The 18239-nt window shown below is 34.5% G+C and overlaps 1 protein-coding gene across 6 annotated transcripts in view; it reads right to left on the bottom strand.

Moving 5' to 3' along the window:
• LOC122210693 (serine/threonine-protein kinase Sgk3) overlaps positions 1-18239 on the bottom strand; it is a 144210-nt gene that overhangs the window by 22217 nt on the left and 103754 nt on the right. For all 6 annotated transcript variants that reach the window (XM_042923516.1, XM_042923517.1, XM_042923515.1 and 3 more), the window contains exons 6-10: positions 17090-17177; positions 12587-12636; positions 9889-9946; positions 3300-3383; positions 3060-3191 (exon numbers count right to left, since the gene is read on the bottom strand). In XM_042923516.1, coding sequence (XP_042779450.1) covers positions 3060-3191; positions 3300-3383; positions 9889-9946; positions 12587-12636; positions 17090-17177 — 412 coding nt within the window. The remainder of the gene's footprint in view (positions 1-3059; positions 3192-3299; positions 3384-9888; positions 9947-12586; positions 12637-17089; positions 17178-18239) is intronic.

Below are 18239 nucleotides of genomic sequence, written 5' to 3'. Positions count from 1 at the left end.
ACCCCTCAACACTGAGGTCTTTCATATGGCCATACCCCACCTAGACCTCTGCTTAGGGCTTCTTCTACAAAGACCTGCTGCCTGCTGTTCTTTCTTGACGATTTCACAAGCCAACAAACTCAACTTGTCTAGAACAGAGCCCCTTGTCTTCTTTTACAAACTTAACTGCCACTGTGGTATTCTACTCCTTTAATGACATCACTTTCTATCCAGCTCTCTAAGCCATGGAAGGCAACAAGGTACAGGTTTTATAGCTGATCAGACCTGGATTCAAATTTTCTCCTTTTGTGTGCAATTCGTTCTACTTCTCTGACTTAACAAAAATTGTCCCCAAATTTTTCTTAACCTCTTCTGAAAGGTTATGGTGAAGATCAGTTATACCAGATCCTGACACAGTAGATAAATGGATGCTGGCCTGGGATTTACCTAGACTGCTCCTTTACCCTCAGCCTCTGTCTCTAACTAATGAATAAATTCTTCTGCTGTTATCCTTTAATTATTTCTGGAATACTCCCTCCTATTTAGCCCTATTACTGCCTTTGTTAGCTGTGGCTTATACTATTATAATATGCTATATTGATCTGATCACATCTGTCTAATATAATAGTAATGAAAATTACCCAAAATGAAAAACTGACCATTCACTAATGATAGCTAACACTACTTACTAAATCAAAGGCAGCATGCTAAGGACTTTATATGCTTGTATTATTTAAATCCACCCAACTATTTGGAGGTAGAAAATTAATGAGGAAGCTGAGGCTCAGGAAGGCTTGTTTATATGCCTCGTATCATAAAACTTACTTCTTTATACTCTACCTGGCTCCAAAACAGATGTGAAGTAGCATGCAAAAGTAAGTATCACACATCAAGGTTAAAATGTTAAGTATGAGAATCAGGGGACAACACTAGTAATAACAACAGGAAACCCATAATGAAATTATACTCTTCATACCTCTATCTGTTCTCCTTGTCTTTACTGCTATTCTACCTACTACTGCCCTTTCAACGCCTCCTCCACCAACCCCAATATTCTATTCCATTCTTTTCATTCCTCATTATCCTAGCCAAGTCTGTTTTTTAGAACACAATCCTACCTCTTTCCACCTTTGCCACTCAGTTTATGAGTGATGACTGGGTAAAAAGAGCTCAGAAGCAAGGTCCTAAAACAGCATGAAGAAACCACGGACAAAACAGGAAGCTTGCAAGAGGATCTGCATTTAACGCCTTGCATGACATTTCTAATACACAGAGTGGTACTGAGGTCTAGGTTAATTAAATCCAGGACCTGACACTTACACATGATGACACTGAAAAAGTTACTTAACTTCTCTGAGCCTTAGTTTCCTTATATATAAAATGGGTAGAAGAGTGTATATCTAAAACAATTATATTGATTAATTCAAATAATGCAGGTAAAATAATTACAAAGTGCCAGGCCCTCAATAAATTCTCAGTATATGTTAGCACTCATGTACACACAAAATAAAATGACAACCTTAAAATCTTCAACCTTCATAGTCTTGCTTCTACACTGAGGAGGCATTTAGCACTTCTGTCATAGATGTAGGTGGTTGAATAATGATTCTTTTATGATCTTCCCCCAAAATGATCTAGGGGTAGGGCACCTGGCTGACTCAGTCAGTAGAGTGCGTGATGCTTGATCTTGGGGTTGTGAGTTCGAGCCCCATGTTGGGTGCAGAGATTACTTAAAAATACAATCTTTAAACACACACACACACACACACACACACACCCCAAAAACAAAACCCAAAATGATCTAGGTGTGTCTGACCATCTTTCAGGTTTGCAGAATAGACATTAGTCTTTCTTCTAATTCCTTTATTCTACAGCTAAGTGTACTATAGCAAGGCTGAAATAATTATTTTCCTCTCTTTCTGTTCTGGGACTAGGGGATCAAAGACCCTTTGTAAAGATATGACACTACCTACCGGAATAATTTTTAGAGACATTCATAGGTCAGAGAGCAAACTAATTACAAAGGCATGGGGGCTGAGCAACAGAGGAACGGGACTGTCAGCTGTCTAAATCCTGGAATCACACTGCCTGAGTTTAATTCCTGGCTCTAATACTTACTGAACACATGACCTGAGCAAGTTACTAGCTTCTCTGTGCCTCAGTTTCTTTATCTTATATAACAGAATTGTTGTGAAGATAAAATAATACACACAAAGAGCCAGAGTGCTGGGCACATCAAGTACACTTGATGCATGTTAGCTATTACTGTAATTATTATCATGATAGTAGCATTTCCCAAAATATATTTCAATATCCCTCTGATTCAGAGTTTTGGGGAATATAATTAATAGATTTGGTTCAAACAAAAAGGAACTACATGGTAAGAAAATATTTTCAAAGAAATCTTTGCTTTGTTTACGGCAGAACTCAAAATCTTTAACATGCTGAAACATATTGTGAGTCACCAAGAAACATTATTGGTAATTGCCAATGGGATAGAACATGAAATATTTTCCACTGACTTCACCACAGAACTCTTTATTAGAGGATCATCTCATCTGATTATAGTTTGCACATTTTAGAAAATGACAGGCTAATCTTTAAATGCAACTGTGGAGACAATAATTATCTAAATACAAATCATGTTTTATTGTTAACATTTCAGTATATTATTCTTGCTATAGTATCTGTGAAGTCTGTAGATTCAAACCAAGGCTCTTTTATGAATCTTCCACCTACACCATAAACTGCTTAAGAAAAGAGCTTTGTTTACAATTCTTCATTAGCTTGCTTTGTGCCTATTAGCCAGAATCTTGAACATAATAGCTGTTAATGCTGGCCTATCCTTCCAAAAACTGGTAAGTGAATAAAAACTGTGACTTCCTTCTACTTTTTCTAAACATTATCAACATAAGAATACTAATCATAAGGGCACCTGGCTGGCTGGGTCAGTAGAGCATGAGACTCTTGATCTCAGGGTCACGAGTTCGAGCACCACGTTGGGTGTAGAGATTGCTTAAATAAATAAAAACATACAAAAAAAAAAAAAAAAAAGAAAGAAAACTAATGATAAAACTCACCTCCCCTCCATTAACAAAATCCAGAACAAAATAAAGCTTTTCAGTTGTTTGGAAAGAATAATGTAATCCAACCAAAAATGGATGTTTCACATTTTTCAAAAGCACATTACGTTCAGCCATGATATGTTTTTGCTGTTAAAAAAAAAAAAAAAGTAAAGGATCCACTTGTATTATATGCCAGAAAACATTTGTTATTTGAGAAAATGGATTTAGGAGAAAAAAAATGCTATTTTACTTTACCTCTTTTCTGTTGAGAACTATTTTTTTCTGTAACACTTTGACAGCATAAAATTTTCCATCCAGTTTCCGTTTTGCAAGAAGAACCTGTTGTAAAGATTGTGCATACTATTAGAAATTTCAGTATTTTGATAGAAATAATTCACTTGTCAATAAATTCATACTTAAATTATGTACAAAAAAAGTCTACAAGGGACCTAGATTGTATATTTTAGTTTCGAAAACTGAAAAGTACTGAATTTATTTCTATTTCACTTCTCTTTAGATATTTTACAAAAAAAATATTTATCACTTGAATAGCCAGATACCATTTCTTTGTCACTTAATGTGCCAAAGTTTGAGATTTTTACCCAATTTAAGTCCCCAAATCTAAACTGCTTGAGATCCTCGTGTGTGTGTGTGTGTGTGTGTGTGTGTGTGTGTGTGTGTGTGCGCGCGCGCGCCCACGCGTGCAAGCACCAGCCCTGAGTCCTAAAGAGTGAAAATACTAAGGCTATAAACTTCATGAATATATTTTTTAAAAAAAGGAGAAGGAAATGGGTTTCTATATGATCAAAGTGCATTTCTATTTGAGCATTTAGGTTTTAATACAAGTCTCAAATTCAGGAACATTCAGAAGAAGAAGCACCCTGTATAGCCGAGTTTTTATAATGGGCAGGTTGTATGCACTTTCAAAGATGTGAAGCAACTTAGAGGCTCTTGCTCCAGAAAAAAAAGTAACAGACTTAGGATTTTACAAATAATTTTAAGGGATTCAAGATGCCCAGCAAGCTGTGTAACTATTAAACGGGGTACGTTCCAAAGCGTTTTGAGATTATCTGACACAGCAAGTAGGGACACTGCTGGGCCTCATATTCTAGTCCCGGTGTTGTTAACCTTGCTAAAACTTATAACCCCAGACTAATCATGAGTAAAGTACCAGACAAATTCCAATCTTACAATATACCTAACTAGTACTTCTCAAAACCATCAAGGTCCTCAAAAACAAGGAAAGTCTAAGAAACAGTCACAGCTAAGAGAAGCTGGAGGAGACATGACAACTTAATGCAATGTGGTATTGTGGGTGAGATCCTGGAACAAAAACAGGCCATTAGGTAAAAAGTAAGGAAATCTAAATGAACAGTGGACATTAGTTAATAATATGCATCCATATTGGTTGAATATTTGGAACAAATGTACCATGTTAATGTAAGATATTCACAATAGGGAAATTGTGTGGAATGGAGGATGGTTTGGGAATTCTCTGAATTTCCTGTATTTTCTCTATATTCATCTTTTCTGTAAATCTGAACTGTTCTAAAAATAAAGCCTATTAATTTAAAAAAATGTTTTTAATCAAAGTAGACTCAAAACATCTTCAAGGTAAAAATGTCTTGTGCTCAACTGTTGGCCATTTCTCCCATTTTCCATTCTTTTGTTTGCTACAATATTTGACTCTACTGAACATCTTTCCTTTCTTAAATCTTTCCTTTTCTCAACACCTCCCACCTCCCAGCCTGACCTTTCCTTCTCTATTTTGATTGGTTCATCTTCAAGTATATTAAGAGAAAATAATTCAAATGTGGCAATCAAGGGATACTCATTCCCTTAAAAGAGCTAAGTATTTTTTCAATAGACTGGTAGATTGGAGAACTGTTAAGAAACAAACTGGGAAAATGAAAATGGAACCAAGACCACTCAGTGGAGAAGAGTTTGTAATAAATTTTAGGTTGCCATTATTTATTTTAGTCTATCATATATTTTTTCTACTTTTCAGACACACTGTGGATTTGTATTTGTTTACTTTTCCTTTTTATGTATTCTTTAATTTGTTTTATTGTATTTTATTGGCTTCTAACCATTTTATAAGACTTTTAATTTTTGTTAAACATAACATATATATAAAAAAACTCACAAATCATTATAGCTCAGTAAATTACTACAAAATGAAGTCACACTGTGTAACCACTATTCAGGTCAAAAAATAAAACATTATCATACAGTTGTGGGTTCATTTCTGGGTTTTCTATTCCATTGATCTATGTGTCTATTTTTGTATTTACCCAAAAAATACAAAAATACTAATTTGAAGGCAAACCTGCACCCTTACAGAAGATGTTTACAGCAGCATTATGTAATATATCCAAATCATAGAAAAAGCCTAAATGTCCACTGACTGATGAATGGATAAAGAAGACGTGGTATATATACACAATGGAATATTATTCAGCCATAAAATGAATGAAATCTTGCCATTTGCAATGACATGAATGGAGCTAGAGCACATTATGCTGAGCGAAGTAAGTCAGAGAAAGACAAAGTCTGTATTTCATTCATTCATATGTGGAATTTAAGAAACAAAATAAACAATCATAGGGATTGGCAAGCCAAGAAACAGATTCTTAACTATAGAGAAGAAACTGATGGTTATCAGAGGGGAGGTGGATGGGGGGATGGGTTAAATGGGTGATGGGAATTAAAGAGTGCACTTGTGATGAGCACCAGGTATTGTATATAAATACTGAATCACCAAGTTGCACACCTGAAGCTGATATATTACACTGAATATTAACTAACTGAAATTTAAATAAAACTTTTAAAAAGAAATAAAAAAATAAAAATAAAAATAAAACATTATCAGTAGCTTGAAGCCTCACCTTTCCCCTGATTTCAGAAACTACTTATCCCTGTCTTCCTCAACTATCGCAATTTGTAATAACACAGATTAAGTTTTGTCTTTTTTTGGGTTTTATGTAATTAGAATCATATAAAGTTGTCTGTGACTTCTTTCATTCTAAATAATGTAATATGCATTCATGTTGTGTCACGTAGCATAATTTTTGTTTTTTACTGTGCAGAATGCATTATACAATTTTAAAAAATTTAATTCTAATATAGTTAACATAGTGTTATATTAGTTTTAGGTGTATAATACAGTTATTCAACAACTCTATATATTACTCACTGCTCATTATGATAAATGTACTTTTTTTTTTTTTTAACAGTAAGTATATTCTTAATCCCCTTCACCTACTTCACATATTCCCCCCCAAGTCACCCCCCCCCCCCCCCCGGTAACTATCACTTTGTTCTCTATAGTTAAGAGTCTATTTCTTGGTTTGTCTCTTTTATTTTTATTTCTTAAATTCCATATATGAATGAAATCATATGGTATTTGTCTTTCTCTGACTGACCTATTTCACTTAGCATTATACTCTCTAGATGTTCCCATGTTGTTGTAAATGGCAAGATTTCATTTTTTTTCATAGCTCGGTAATATCCCAGTGTATACATAATACAAACCACATCTTCTTTATCCATTCATCTATTAATGGACACTTGGGCTGTTTCCATAATTTGGCTATTGAAAGCAATGCTGCTTAAAACATAAGGGTGAATATATGTTTTCAAATTAGTGTTTTTTAATACTTTGGGTACATACCCAGTGGTAGAATTACTGGATCACACAGTTCTATTTTTAATTTTTTGAGGAACCTCCATACTGTTTTCCAGTGGCCGCACCAGTTTGCATTCCTACCAACAGTGCACAAGGCCTCCTTTTTCTCCACATCCTTGCCAACACTTGTTTCTTGTGCTTTTGATTTTAGCCATTCTGACAGCTGTAAGGTGATATCTCATTGTACTTTTGATTTGCATTTCCCTGATGATGAATGATGTTGAGCATCTTTTTGTGTCTGTTGGCCATCTGTGTGTCCTCTTTGGAGAAACGTCTGGTCATGTCTTCTGCTGATTTTTAATTGGGCTATTTGTTTTTTTTGGTGTTGAGTTGCAGAAGTTCCTTATCTAGGTTGGATATTAACCCTGTATCAAATATGCCATTTGCAAATATCTTCTCTCATTCAGTAGGCTGTCTTTTTGTTTTATTGATTATTTCCTTTGCTGTGCAGAAACTTTTTATTTTTATGTGGTCTCAATAGCTTATTTTTACTTTTGTTTTCCTTGCTTCAGGAGACATATCTAGAAAAATGTTTTTCTGGCCGATGTCAGAGAAATTGCTGTCTGTGCGCTCTTATAGAATTTTTATGGTTTCAGGTCTCACAGTTAGGTCCTTAATCCATTTTGAGTTTATTTTTGTGTGTGGTGTAAGAACTGTGGTCCAGTTTCATCTTTTTGCATGTAGTTTTCCAAGCATCATTTGTTGAAGAGACTTTCTCCCAGTGCATATTCTTGCCTCCTTTGTTGAACGTTAATTGACTATATAATTGTGGGTTTATTTCTGGGTTCCCTGTTCTGTTCCAATGATCTATGTGTTTATTTTTGTACCACTACCATACTGTCTTGATGACTACAGGTTTGTAGAATATCTTGAAATCTGGGATTGTGATACCTCTGGTTTTGTTTTTTCTTTTTCAAAATTACGTTGGCTATTCAGGGTCTTTTGTGGCTCCTTACAAATTTTATGATTATTTGTTCTGTGAAAAACTGCATTACACAATTTAATCCACTCTAATTGACCGACATTTAGATTGTTTATGAGTAACAATGCCATGAATATTATGACATATTCCTTTCCATATTCCATATTAGTGTGTATGTGCATGTATATCTGTTGGATATATAGCTAGAAAGATAAATAGCTAGAAGGATATATAGCTAGAAGTAAAACCAATGTGTCACACAGGTAATGCATATATTCGGCTTCAATAATTAACACCAGTTTTCAACAGCATTTAGAAATGAAACACATAGGAATAAATCCAATTAAAGATATATAAAAACTCTATAGGACATTATAAAACATTATTGAAAAAAATTAAAGAGGAACTAAAAATTAAGAAAGGATATACCACGGTTAATGGATTGGAAGACTAATGTAAAAATGACAATTCTTCCCAAATTGTTCTAGATTCAATGCAATCCCAATCAAAATCCAGAATTTGTGGAAATTGGCATGCAAATTTTGTGGAAATTGGTATGCTAATTAAAAATACATGCAAAGGGCTAAGACTCTTGAAGAAAAACAAGGGAGGCCTTGTTTTGTTGGATATCAAACGACATAGACTAACAGAACAAAACAAAATCTCAAAACAGAAATATAAAACATAAAATCTAGAAGCAGATGCATGCATGTATGGACACCGTATAAATGATGAAGTTACCAGCTGGATATCAATAGGGTAAAAAATGAACTCTGACCCTACAACTTCATACTATATGTGAGAACCAATTCCTGGTAGACTCTAGATCTAAACATCATTATCTAGATCTAAAAAAGAATGCTTTTTGTTTTTAATGACAGATTATCTCAAACATCCCAACAGACTGTGAGGGAGCATTTTGCGTGCATTATCCCTTTCTAACCTTCTGTTGCTATACTAGCACAATGTCCAGCACGTAGTGGGTGGTCAATATATGTCCTGAACTAATAAACACACATGGATTTAATTGTATGGTCACAGTTTCTGGTATCTAGGGAACTCAGAAAACAAACTAGAGATACTGAAAGCTAGGAATGTAGCAACCTATAATTAAACACATGCATATTTATTTTCACTGCAGATTGAAGTATAATGCAAAATATATCTTATGATTCTGGTAACTCCATCTATGATGCTTCTGGCCTTAAAGTAGATTCTCCTTCCTTGGTTTGGCTACACGGTCAAGTTATATGATTCATCTGACACTGTGTGAGGAGCAGCAGGGTTTTCACACATCCCTTTCCTTCCTCAATTGTTATTTTCATTGCTGCTCATTTATGTCTTTCCTGCTGCAGCTTAAATAGCATCCCTTTAAAGAAGCCATCCTTGGGGTTCCTGCATCGCTCAGTAGGTTAAGTGTCTGACTTGATTTCAGCTCAGGTCATGATCTCACAGTTCATGGGTTTGAGCCCTGCAATGTCAGCACTGAGTCTGCTTGAGATTCTCCCTCTCTCTCTCTCTCTCTCCCTCTCCCTCTCTCTCTCTGCCCCTCCCCTGCACACTTCCTCTCCCTCTCTCAAAAATAAACATTAAAAAAAAAAAGAAGTAAAAAGAAGCCATCTTTGACCCATCTAAATAGGAATTTTTCCACCACTGCCTATTGTCTTCTATTCTTCATTTACTTCACAGTCCCATTACTTTCAATTATTTGACTGTTTTTTTAAAGCTTATTTTGAGAGAGACAGAGCACACGCACACAGAGGGACAGAGAGAGGGAGAGAGAGAGAATCCCAAGCAGGCTCCATGCTGTCAGTACAGAGACTAATATGGGGCTCGAACTCCCCAACCATGAGATCACGACCTGAGCCGAAACCAAGAGAGTTGGACACTTAACCAACTCAGCCACCCAGGTGCCCTGACTGCATATTTTTAATTGGTTCCTTCTCCTACTAGGTTCTAAGCGTCACAAAGGTAGTGACTATGTCAGTTTTGTTCAGTACTATCTAACCAGAAGCCAGTATGGTGCTTGGCACATCATAGGTGCTCAATAAATATTTGTTGAACAAATGAATTTTATGTTAAAATTTGAGTAGATGTCTTATCTCAAGTACTTGAAGGTAGGGAAAACATCATAACTCCATATCCTGCATACCAACAAGCACCGTGGCCTGGAATATACAACGCATGCATTCCTTAAGTATTTATTTATTGTATGGAAAAATAAAAACTCTTACCTTGCCAAAGCTGCCTTTTCCAATAACTTTTAAGAAATCAAAGTCTGTTGGTTTAGCACTGAAATAAATGAACAATGACAAAAATTAGCCTCCTAGAAATTGGAAAGATGTTAACTTTTAAACATTTTTTAGTACCTCACTCTTTAATAAGTAAATGCTGGGCACAACATTCTAGCATGATGACTCCAGCTTTCACACTGGTAATATACCTCATCTTGAATATAATATAGGTAATAATGAATAGAAGTAATATCTACTTTCTGATAAGACATTTTATAACCTTCTTTATGCCTTGTTAAGTTCTGCTTAAGAAGGACTTCCATAATAGTCTTTTTGTGAGAAAAGCATTTATCTATATCTATATATTGTTTGAACTCAATGTAGCTTCTCTTTAAACCAATTTTGTTAACCATAAACCTCACCAGTGTTGTTAATGAGGAAACTGAATAACTATATAAATTAGTAATTTATTCCAAGGACTATCTAGTTTGGCAATTTTTCTGACACACACAGATTTTGCACATATATCACTTATCACACATTACAGATAAAAGACCTCTCCGCTTATTCTCATAGATGGCAATGCAGAAAATCCAGGAGTACAGAGATCAAAGAGAATACTAATTTTGTCCTTTTATTTACATTAACTTGTCAGATAAAAACAATATTGGTTACAGGTAGACAAAAGCACATGGCAACAGAAAGCAGAGCGTAAGCAGCCAAGAAAGAGGTTTCCTTCAACATGGTCTGAATCTTAAATTGGACTCAGGAGAAGATAATGCCTCCATTTAGAGTTTAAATTTCCTTTAATTTACTATCAAAATAAATGGCCAATTCAAACATTAGAGTAGCACCAGGCCTAGGTTAAATAATAACAGGTAAAGATTAGGGAGATAAATACTTAACTAAGCTCAGGTGTTTTTCTTCTTCAAGAACCTGCTCTTTGGACTATTTTGTTCTTTAGTGATATGTCGAGATACTGAAATAATTTTTTTAAACAAATAGCAAAAAATCATGCAAATTTTTCAAACATAGTAAATAGGCTAACTGAGGCCGTACCCAAGGCACCACTGTTAACTATTGGTGATGAACCCTAGCTGAAAGCAAGTTTCTGTGCTGCCTGAACAACTCAGTGTATGATGACAGGAAAGCATGCTCAAAACTAAACCTCCCTTCCAGCTACCACTCCATTTCTTTGCTTTCCTTTGCAGTAAAATTCTTCAAGTAAGAGGTTTAAATTCATTGTCTATTTCCACTGTCCTCTCCTGAACTCTTTCCTATCAGGGTTTGTACCCATTACACCACTGAAACAGCTTACAAAGGTTGCCAATGATTTATCAAACCCAATGGTCAATTCTCAACACTTACCTGCTTTACCAGAAACATTAACATAGTTAATTACTCCCCCCTTGACACACTTTCTTCACCTGCTTTTGAGACATCACATTCCCAGTTTTTCTCCTATTTTACTAACTTCTTTTTTTTTTTTTTTTTCCTCCTTTACTGGTTCCTCCCTGACCTTACTACAACGCTGACGTCTCTCAAGACCCAATCCTTGGGCCACTTTTTTTTTTCTTTTTTTTAACATTTATTTATTGAGAGACAGGGAGAGACAGAGCACGAGCAGGGGAGGGACAGAGAGAGAGAGAGGGAGACACAGAATCTGAAGTAGGCTGCAGGCTCTGAGCTGTCAGCACAGAGCCTGATGTGGGGCTCGAACTCACAAACTGCAAGATCGTGACCTGAGCTGAAGTCGGCCGCTTAACTGACTGAGCCACTCAGGCGCCCCACTTGGCGCCACTTTTTATCTGTCTTTACTCACTCTCTAAGAGGACCAAAAGAGTGAGGGAAGCATAATGTCTTGGGAGAAAAGCTACACTACTTCAGAATTAATCCAATGAAACTGAAGAATAATTACAAGTAAGGATAGAAAAATTATACTCTTTCTCCAAACCATGGCAGGTATCATTAATCTGTCAGGGCATTCCTCAAACTGAGCCAAGAAGGGGCCCTGGAATCCTATGTATTCAGCAATCTAGGCACTGCTAGATTCAACTGCTAGAGTTGATACTCAAAATCAAGATCTAATACTCAAATCTACATTTGCCATTCCTGGTGTTCCTCAAAATGTTTTCCCCATGCTCAAAAAAATATGGCACTGTGGGAGAAACTGGTTAGAACAAGTTCAATAGACTTTACTATGGTAATGTCCATCATGACTCCTCTGGAACAAGCTGGCTGACAACCAGGGTTGCACCAATAAACACTGAGCACCAGTGAGAATATGTGTTAGATCTGCATGGATACTTCTGTCAGAGCCCCTCCAAGTCCCTCCCAGGACGACTTAAGATCCCCTGAGAAATACAGTCTTCTGATTTTACACATACACACACACACACACACACACACACACACACACACACACACACACACCAGAAAAATGACAATGGCAAAACAGCAGAACCAAATTAATAATCTGTGGATTTACAAAATCCTCAGAACTCTGTTACAGCAATGGAAAGCTAGAACAGTAAAATAGATAAGCAAAGCATATGATAGCATTATATTCACCATAACTATGGTTATTGTATTTTATAGGGTTCTAGTTAAACTGATATAATTTATGTATACCTGCACATTCACAAGACAGGTCATCCTAGAATTCAGTTACAGGATTTTTGAAACAAATTAAACTTACTGAGGATTTCCAGATGGTCCCAGGTTGATGTTCTGTGAGGTAGAGTGTAGCTATCAAGATGGGGGAAAAAACAGTAACACTATTAATAACACTTCAAAGATTATCAGTCAATAAAATAATGGTTCTGAAATAAAATGTGTATAACTCTCCCATAGATATTGGATGTATAGCCATGTTAAAGAAAACTGAAGTCCTAATTCTTATTAAATGCATAAACTTATTTAGAAACACACAACCAATATAAACACACATTTTTATGACAAATTGGAAGAGCAGTTGTAAGGAAAAAAATAACACAGGAATGAAGCTCAAAGTTGTCAAATGAATGAAGTAAACTGGGGAAAGCTCCTTGGATGAGGTGGGTGTAGAAACCACAATTTACAAGGGACCATTTTTACATTTAAAAACTGGTTAAAGTGGCTACCTGTGTTTCAAATTTTCAAATAACTGCTCATTAATTTTATGACATGGAAATGATAATATGATGATGATGAAGACTGCAGATGCTGGATCAAATTATAGGAGACAGATTTATTTCTAAAGCAAATACACACAGACAGGAGTTTTTCTTTCTAATTCCACCACTGTGGTCTAACAAAAATTTTAGACAGTCTTTTTTCTTTACAATAATTAACATAAATTTAATCCCTAGTATTAATTTAGAACCAAATCTTTACTTACCTACTATGCCATAAAGCAATTTAACTAAAAAAAGATTCTAGTTCACTAATAATTAGCTAGAAATTTATCCCCAAATCCCATAAAACTAATCTAGTGATCTTGTTAGTGTGAGCACTTTTTATACAGCCAGGTGTAACTGAATTCTGCTTCACATAAATTCCCTTTGAAATTCTTTATACATACAATCACAAAGCTGCAGATATTCCAAATATGCATACTTTTACTAGAGCCTTATTATATGATTATACTTCCATACGTTATAGATACAAAATAAGTCGTAAAAACTTTTCTCTTTAAGATCAGAACTAAAAAATTTTATCTAAGCAATTTATTATTAGTGATATAGATCATATATATTTCCACTTAAATTCATTTGAAAATTATAGAAAATCTCCACAATGCAAACTACTTTTAAAAATAAGGGCAAAGGGGCGCCTGGGTGGCTGAGTCAGTTAAGCATCCAACTCTTGATTTCAGCACAGGTCATGCTCTCACAGTTTGTGAGATCGAGGACACACTGGGCTCTGCACTGACAGTGCGGAGCCTGCTTGGGATTCTCTCTCTTCCTCTCTCTGTCCCTCCACCACTCACGCACATGCCCTTTCTATCTCAAAATAAATTAAAAAAAAATGAAAAATAAAGGGCAAAATTTCCTAAGCATAATAATACATTTCTTATAAAAATAACAATATTGACACCAGTTTCCTACTTACAAATTTATTTTCTACCAATATCTTTACATGAAAAATTTTCAAGTACTACATTTTCAGTCCCCAGAAGACAGAAATTTAGAGAACCATACAATCTAGCACAAGACCAAAAAAAAAAAAAAAAAAAAATGTGTAAAAAATCTGGTTCATGAAACGAGATCCTATTGTGTCATAATTTTAACATGGAGTAATCTTTTCTGTTTATATATTATAGTGTTTCCGAGAATCTGATAACATAATCCAAACTAAATTACAATTTCAATACACTTATTCTTTGAATGAATGTGCAGAAACTGGATCACTTTTCCATTCAATTAACTTTCTTTATATATTATATAGGTGAGGGAAGAGGAGGCAGTAAGCATGGATTAAACAAGGGCAACTTGCGCCCTGAATTAACACCGATACATAAAAAGATTTCATTACATAGCAATGATTTTCCTAACAGAGCATATTTCCAAAATAATAATGAAAATTATTGGGAAACATAATTAATTTTTTACCTACTATTTTTAAGACCTTTTAAAAAAAAGTTTTATTTATTTATTTTGAGCAAAGGTGCACACATGTGCATGGGGGAGGACAGAGAAAGAGAATCCCAAGCAGGCTCTGAGCTATCAGCAGTACCCTCTTTCAGGAACCCGTGAGATGATGACCTGAGCCAAAATCAAGAGTGGGTTGCTGAACTGTCTGAGGTACCCTACTACCTACTATTTTTAAAGATTACAGTTAATCATTAAACTGAGGATGTGTTATAGTTTATTAACAGCATAATTATCATTAATAATTAATGATAATTAAACAAAAGCATGTTTCTTGGACTCTATTTTTCTCTAAGTAAGGGGAAAGCTCCTGATGTCCTCGAAGATATTTTCTGGCTATTAATTTAGTTATCCACTTAGAAGTCCTTAATAAATAGCTATAGCTGTAAGATAAAGTACACCTTATTCCCTTTTCTGAACAGATTCTTTTTATCTGTATTTTAAAACTGCAAGAGATCCTAGTTCAATTACAGATTTTATGGATGAAAAAAGAGAAAGGAAATAGAATTCAGATCTAAGGTCAAAAGTGGTAGAAACAGGAATCAGAACTCAGGAAGCTCTCTTCATTTGGTTCTTTCTTCAAAGCCAGCTGCCTCCTATAGCAAGGCAAGATATTTTTCAAATAACCTAAACCTACATACTCTCAACGTGATTAGCAAGTAAAACATGGAAAATCAGGATTATATACATTTTCTTTAAAATGTCTTTAATATTTCATTTTTGCATTAAAAATATATATACATGGTTACAAAATATGGAAAACACCAGGAAGATGCTTTTAAAAAATCCATAACCTTATTAACAGATGATTTTGCAAATATTGCAGTAATTTCACATAGTCTTTGTGTAGCTTTGAAAAACTGACTGGAATCGTAAAAAAATTTTTTTTAATGTACAATATATGGGGACAAACATTATTGAATTGGTTTATATTTACATTGATTCTAATTTTTCGTACTAAAATGATTACCTTTGTTTGTTTCTGCGTGAAGGATTATTTCATTTGCGTCAACTCCTAAATGACCTGAATATTTTCATGTTTGATACACACTGCCAAACTGTCAAATTATAGCGGTGCCAGGAAAGCCCAGGCAGGGATGCCTGCTGTGCCTTACCCTTATCAGTCCTTAAGTATTTTATTTACATTTTTGTTAATTTGGTAGAGAGAAAAAAATCTCTATTTTAAAAATTTCACTTGTTGTTGGCACTGAGGTTGAACATTTCCCACATGTCTGTTTACGAACAGTATTTCTTCACGTCCCTTTGCTTTTTATCTACAGGGCTTTAAATATCATTCTTTTCAAAAATCCATCTATATATTTTTACATAAATGTTTTCCCTTCTTAGGCCTTATTACAAATGCTCTCCCAGTTTGTTGTTTCTCTTTTGACAAGTTTCAGATATAAAATTAAAATATCCTTTTATGTTGTCCTGGGATCAACCATGTCACAAATGGAAAACATAAATCAGCTCTCTTAACTTGAAAGCCCTCCAGTGGTATCAGAGAAGTAAAATTACTACTTTACAGTAGTTGCAAAAAAGGAATAGGACTATTTTCCAAATGAAGATTTTAGCTATGGGACAGTAATGCTCTGAGTGATACTATCTTTTAAAACACAGAAACAGAACCATGAAAAAACACAACATTATAAAGACAAAAAATGTACTTTAAGGCAACATCTCTGATTTTCATGTATATATTTAGCAAATATATATAGCTTTCATCAATTTTAATTATAAAGGTATTACTGTGTTTATATTAATAGTTTTCATTATAATTTTAATTGCTAAATAATAATTCTCTGGGTTAAATTACTATAATTTACCTTTCCCACGTAACTTTCTAAAGTAAATGTTGAAAACATCATTATAATAAGCCAGAGCTTATTACATTTATTTATTGGTTATCACAACTGGTTAAAAAAAAATAAGAATACCCTATTCTTTATTTGGAACACATACTGATTATGTGCACGTACCTACATTAATAAAACTTAGTTGATGCCAACTGGCACATGCGTATTGATTGTTCTGCATATAAAAACCCGGCAATGAAGAGGAAGAAGTATTAAATTAACATTCTGATTAAAAAGGCCTTTCCTGCTGGTCAAAATTCAAAACAATAGTTTAAGTATGTTAATGATTATGAAGACATAGAATGATCAAAAATTAAGATGTAAAGTGAAGAGAACAGCATATAAAATTGTATATACTGTATAATTAAAATTAGGTAACTAAAAAATCCCTATATATTAAGAGAAGATTAGTTGGAAAACCACTAAAATGTTAAAAATTACTAGTCTGGTTAGTGATAAATACTTCTTACTATTTTCAAAACTTTCTACTAAATACTACCATGGATTACTTTTTATCATAAAAGTACTCATTTTATAAATTTTATAAGAAATAATAAGAGGTGTACACATTTGTTTTTTTGTATTCTACAGGGTAGAAAATTTACAGTGGATGAGATTACATCATTTTAAGTAAATGTTGCCCTCAAGTTGCCAGTAATTTCATCTTTGGGGAATGGCATTTTTTCTGTTAAAAAATACAATCCCTCTTACTACCTTCTGAGTGCTTCTTTCATCCTCATCTTCGGATGGATCTGACTGATGTTTTGGGCTGTCCATTTGAAGGAATGCTCTGACATCTGGACTAAAAACAAAAATTAACTCTATTATAACTTTAAAAGCATCTCTATAGCTTTTCTCCCTTTTAAAATGAAAATAAAAGTAACTGTAATAGCATTTACAGTATGAATGCCAATACAATCCATCACTACTATTATAAAAGTAACAAGCTGATTAAGTTTTTAAATATAGGGAATCCACCTGAGAAATGATCAAAGATAAAAACAGGCAGTTCATAAAGAAAAACCCCAAATGGTAAGAAAGATGTCTAGCTTAACTAATAATCAAAGAAATCCAAAGTCAAACAACAAATGAGATACCATTTTATGTCCATTAATGGGCAAAGATTAGAATAAGACAGATAATATCAAAAGTTGATAGGGACATAGGGAAAGAGACACCCTCATGCATTGCTAGTAAGAAAGTAAAATGAGGAAACTTTTCTGAAAAGGAATTTGGCAATATTGGTTAAACTGTGTAGGGCCCATAATTTCCAGTTGTAGGAATAAACCACAAGAAAATTCTGTACAGGTTCAGTGAAAGACATGTAACTAGGATACTCACAGCAACTTTCTCTATAGTAATAAATCAGAAGAATAGGCATCCACCAATAGAGAAACTAATAAAGCTATGGTTGACGACCCAGAGAATTCCACTCAAGAGTCAGAAACAAGGAACCATGTAGCACAGTATCATTTTGTATATTTTAAATATTCACAGACATGAAGGAGCACCCAATAAACAAATATCCGAAGACATATAACAAACATATTCAAGTAGGGATCAACAGTAGGGATGAAGAGATGGGTATGAAGATCAAACATGAAGAGAAAAAAAAAGTGGACTAAAATAAAAGGCCTTACTAAGAAACTCAGAAAGATGAAAAATAATTTTTATTTTTTTATTTTTTATTAAAAAATTTTTTTAATGTTTATTATTTTTGAGAAAGGGAAACAGAGCAAGCAGGGAGGGGCAGAGAGAGAGAGGGAGACACAGAATCTGAAGCAGGCTCCAGGCTGTGAGCTGCCAGCACAGAGCCCGATGCAGGGCTTGAACCCATGAACAGTGAGATCATGACCTGAGCTGA

The sequence above is a fragment of the Panthera leo genome, chromosome F2 (assembly GCF_018350215.1).
Source record: "Panthera leo isolate Ple1 chromosome F2, P.leo_Ple1_pat1.1, whole genome shotgun sequence".
NCBI lineage: Eukaryota > Metazoa > Chordata > Mammalia > Carnivora > Felidae > Panthera > Panthera leo.
The sequence above is the reverse complement of the archived record's forward strand: the minus strand, read 5'-3'. Positions and strand labels throughout refer to the sequence as shown.